Genomic DNA, 5,335 nt, shown 5'->3' with positions numbered 1-5,335 from the left:
GATATCTGGTTGACAGTTTTGTTTTTGTTTCTTTCAGTTCTTCAAAAACGATGTGCTATTTCCTTCTGCCTCTGTGGTTTCTGATGGAAATCTGTAGGAATTTGAATCCTTGTCTCCCTTCAGGTAATACATCATTTTTCTCTGTCTGCTTTCAGGATTATTTCTTTATCTTTAGTTTTCAGCTGATTGTGTTTCTTTGAGTTTATCCTGTTTTGAGTTCACTCTAATTTTTTAATCTGTATGTTGATGTCTTTCACTAAACTTGAAAAGTTTCAACCAGTATTTCTTTAAACATTTTTTCAGTCCCACATTCATCTTCCTCTCTTTCTGGGACTCCAGTGACATAAATGCTATACCTTTGGTTATTGCCCCACAGGTCCCTGATGCTCTGTTAATTTTTTAAGGGTTTTTTTTTTCTCTCTGTTGTTCAGATTGGATAATTTCTCTTGATCCATCTTCAAGTTCACAGACTCTTTCCTTTGTCATCTCTATTTTGCTATTGAATTCATCCAGTGATTTTTCATGTGTGTGTATGAGGAAGATTAACCCTGAGCTAACATCCAATGCCAATCCTCCTCTTTTTGCTGAGGGAGATTGGCCCTGGGCTAACATCCATACCCATCTTCCTCTACTTTATATGAGACTCTGCCACAGCATGGCTTGACAAGCAGTGCATCGGTGTGCACCAGGGATCCGAACCCGTGAACCCCAGGCCGCTGAAGGGAGCACATGCACTTAACTGCTACACCACTGCACCAGCCCCCATCCGGTGATTTTTTAAAATTTAAATTACTGTACATTTTAGTTGTAAAATTTCCATTTGATTCTTCTTTATATTTTTTTTTGCAGAGACTTTTTAATTTTAACATTGTTTCAATAGTGTCCATAATTGTTCATTTGAGCATTTTTGTAATAGCTGCTTTAAAATCTTTAAATCAGATAATTCCAACATCTGTGTCATCTGGTATTGGTTTCTGTTGATCATCTCTTCTCATGTGAGTTGAAACTTTCATGGATCTTCTTATACCAAATATTTTGGTTTGTGTCCTGGACATTTTTAACAATGTGCTGTGAGACTCTGGGTCTTATTTAAAAACTATGAAAAATGTTGATTTTTTTTTGTTTTAACAGGCAATCAACCTGATTAGGTTCATTCCAAAAATTCTAACCCACCTTCTATGTGATGTGGTCCCAGTATCAGCAAACTTCTCAAAACCTTTGAAGTATTCTCCATATCTGTCCAGAGTGAGCACCAACTAGCGGCCAGCCTGGGACCTGGGAGGTAGATTCTCTCTTAATTAAGTTCTCATTTTCTGATTGTTTGTTTGTTTGCTACTGGGGATCAGGTCCATGCATGTATGTCCTGGGGGTGAATCCTGCAGTTCATAAACAATTTTATGGGATCACTTTCCTAGGCTTCTCTCTCCCTCTCTGCAATCTCCCCCTTACTTTCTGATTCCCTGGGGCTCCCCTTTATGGTCCTGCCAGAAATTGAGGTTCTAGTTACCCTTCTCTGCCACACACTTATAGATCATATAAGGCCCATGTCCAGGCTCAAGAGGTGGGAGGACACAGAGAGAAAACAAACAATGGAGGTTGGCCCCACCCTTGTGGGATCACAGCTCCACCAAAGGAAAAGGGGATTCTCCTCACAGTTTTGGCTCCTGCTGACCCCCTTTCCAGCTGTTGACTGCCACCATGGACTTGCTTAAGGTATGAGTTGCAAGAGAATAAAGAGATAAGAAAAAATGGAGGATTTCCACATTCTCTCTGAACATTAGGATTTACTCTTATTGCTCCTAAAGCCACAACTAGATGGCTCCTCCTAAAGCTCTCTATCTGCACCCAGGGCTCATTTTCAGGTTTCCAGTTGCATTAAGTTCAGGAAAAAAGGCAAATTCTTCACCATCTCAGTTCTATTCTGAATTCTAGTGCTCTTCCCCATCTGCCTGCTGCTGTCTCAGAGTTCTCAAAAAGGCTTGCTCTATGCAATCTGTCCAGGTTTCATGGTTTTATTTAGTGGGAGGAAGAGATGTTGACTACATCTTACCAAGAATGGGGATTTCTGAATTATAATTTCAAGTAGTAGGTCCAATGCCTTGTTTTTATTTCCTTCTTCAGGTATACAAATTATATGCATGGTGGATACGGAGAGATCCTCTATGTCTATCACTTTCTCTCTGATCTTTTTTGGTTTTATTTTCTAGATCTTTTCATTTTTATTTTCTCTATCCTTTAACTGTACTTTTAGTCATGTTTATTCTTCCTTGGGTATCTCACAGGTGGTTTTGTCTTTTTCTTCAATTTCTTTCCATGCCCAGTATGTTTATAACACTCTTTGTAAAAAAAATATTGATCAATCGTTTCTAACACCTCTGATCTTAGTGGAATCTTTGTAAATGTTTGTGATCCTTACATATTTTGTCATTTAGGCATGTGACTTCATATTCCCCTGGTGAGTATTGGAGATTCTGAATGAAGATAATTATGAGGGAAATACTCCAAACCCGAATGAGGTCAAGGGCTGGATGGTGCACAATGAGCCCTACTTTGTAAAGTCCAAGCCCCAGAAAATAGACTCACCAGGTCAGGACTTCACCCTCGGCCCACCTCCACTGCCCCAGGAAGAAAATATTACCTACTTGTTATTTTGTAATCCACTCCCTCCTGGGGAGCTGGGGAAGGAGGTGGGATGTGAAAACTCAAAGTGAGTGAATCTCCAGCTTTTTTCCTGAGCTCCTCCTGGGAGCAGGTTCTGTGTTTGCTGACTTTACTCTTGAGGGCACTTAAGTCTCCTTGGTAGCTCCCCAGTCACCAGATTCTAGGATCTAAAAAGGGTTGAAATTAAAACTTGGCAAGTTTTCTCATCCTTAAAATAAGAGGAAATCCCAATTCTAGAATAAGCAAAAAACCCTGACAAGACTAACCTAGACAAAAAGAGAGAAGATACAATTAAATAATATTATGAATTAAAATGTTATATATCTTCAAAACTAGATAAAAATAAGTTACTCTCAATAACTATATGCTAACAATGTTGAAAGCTTACATAAAATGGGAAATACATGTAGAAAAGTATAATTTACTAAAATAAGCGCAAGAATAAACAGAAAGAATGAATACTCTTATAAGTAATAAAGAAACTAAAGTACAGTTTAAAATCATTTATACAAATTAACAACAGCACAGATGGTTTGATAGGCAAGTAGTACAAAACTTTAAATAATTATATCATTTCAAATTTATTCAAGGAAAATGGGCATAAAAATTCATATAACCATTTTTTAAAATAGACTAGCAGTCTTTTGTAAATTTAAATCCTTAAATATTAAATAAACCAAGTTTCAACAATTCAGCTTCTACGAGACATGTACAAGAATATTAGAGCATAGCAAAACCCCGAAAACCACAAAAACTGCCCATTTATAGGTGATAGGGCATCTAAACTGGGGTGCATGCACGCAATAAGATTCAGCTGTCAAAAATAACTACAGTGAAACACAGCAATTTGGACAAATCTTAGAAATATAGCATTAAGCATAAAAAGATTATGTAGATTTTATATATGTATATTTTACAAAATAAATTTATATATTTTATAAAATAAAAACACATACTGAAATGAATCATGTGAATGTGTTGAAACAATTAAACAAGAAAGAAAAAGAATGATAACTATTTTAATTATTAAGTAAAATACATGCTAGAAGAATAGACAGATTTTGATGAAGAGATACATGAGTACATACACAGGACCACATGGATCAAAGATAAGAGTGTGCCAGGGACCAAGGATTATGATTAATTCAATTGTGTGAACTAGAGTTCTCTTCAGACAAAATAGAAGAAAAAGGAAATCAGGATCATAGACTGATAACGTTTTAGCAACAGTTAAATATGAAGGATAGCAGGCACTCTTCTCCCTGGCTATAAAATCTGTAATGCAAAGAAACATGAGGTCCTTCAGGTTCTATTCTTTCAACATCCCCACTTGAGTTTTACCAATTGTCTATGGATCCACAGAGCAGAGAAAGGAGGCACCTGGGCATGGACCCATGAGGAGGAGGAGCCTTTTGGTGAGAAGTGCTCAGGGCGAAGAGAAGAAGGTGGCATCAGAAGAAGGTCACCTCTCCACAGGGCCTGGGAGAGGTCCCTTTCTGAGCCCAGCTCCATTACCCTTGGGTCTCAGGGTCATGCAGACTGGAGCAGGGGGTAGAAGCTAGTGCTGCCTAAGAAGGCCAAGGATGGGCTGGGATTTCAGGGGATCCTCCAAATGGAGGAGTAAATGAGGAAGCTGGAATCTTGAGTGAAAATTCTGCTGAATTTGGGGGAGAAGAGTGGGTAGGTCACTGGTAATTGACCCCAAAGGAAGAAGGAACAGTAAAGACCACGGCACAATGTGAGCAGGAAATCGGAGGTTTATTGTCATTTCAGGAGCAAATTAGAGGCAAAATTCAGAAAGCCTAGTAAACAATTGGGATCATGGATCAAACAGACATATCTACCATTAAAATATCCCACGTTTCCTTGGACCTTTTCCACGTCTGAGTTATAGGAAGAGAGGGGTGAGGATAAAGCATCCGCAATGACTTGGTTCTTCCTTTGTTGCTCCTCAATGGTCCTCAGGGCCCAAGTCAGCAGCGGCTCCCAGAGCCACCACAGCAACCGGAGCCCCCCGAGGGCTCACATTCATAGCAGTCAGGGCTCTGGTGCCGGTGCCGGTGGAAGAGATGGGGTCTGTGGTGACTCAGACAGCATCCGCCACCCCCAGAGCTGCAGCAGCCCCCAGAGCTGGGGCCATAGCAGGAGGAGACTGGAAGGGGACATGGGGCTGGGCACTGGGGCGGGCACTTTGGGGGACACTTAGGTGGACATTTTTGGGCGCACTTTGGTGGGCACTTGGGAGGGGGCTGGCACTGCTGCTGGTTCTGCTGGCAGGACATCTCAACTGGAATTAAAGCAACCTTAAAGTAAAATTAAAACCAAATGAAATGCATCAAGCATAGAATGAGAATATTTTCTATTGTCAAAGCATCATCGCTGTGCTAGTAACATGTTTTTAAAGCACACTCTCATTCCAGAGCATAAGTCCTATAAATGTGTGCAGTTGACATTTAATTTCTGTGCATAGAATGTACGCTAGATGTAAATTTTATCACCATTTTATCCACATGCCTCTACCTACAAAATGAATTCAAAATTAGACAGAGGCCCATCCTCTTTAGAGCCTTCAAGTGTATGTGTGATATCTGCCCAGCGGACGATCAACAGAGACTTGGAGGAGCTGATCCCTCTTTCTCTGGCCACAAGAGCTGTGATCCCAAGGGCAATCCCT

General features: G+C 40.0%; 1 protein-coding gene across 1 annotated transcript; it reads right to left on the bottom strand.

The window, feature by feature from the left end:
• Positions 1-4,634: 4,634 nt before the first annotated feature.
• LOC131402748 (late cornified envelope protein 2A-like) lies at positions 4,635-4,943 on the bottom strand. Its single transcript, XM_058537313.1, has one exon. It carries the CDS (start codon positions 4,941-4,943, stop codon positions 4,635-4,637), a length of 309 nt encoding a protein of 102 aa, XP_058393296.1.
• Positions 4,944-5,335: the final 392 nt, after the last annotated feature.

The sequence above is a fragment of the Diceros bicornis genome, chromosome 4 (assembly GCF_020826845.1).
Source record: "Diceros bicornis minor isolate mBicDic1 chromosome 4, mDicBic1.mat.cur, whole genome shotgun sequence".
NCBI classification, from domain to species: domain Eukaryota; kingdom Metazoa; phylum Chordata; class Mammalia; order Perissodactyla; family Rhinocerotidae; genus Diceros; species Diceros bicornis.
The sequence above is the reverse complement of the archived record's forward strand: the minus strand, read 5'-3'. Positions and strand labels throughout refer to the sequence as shown.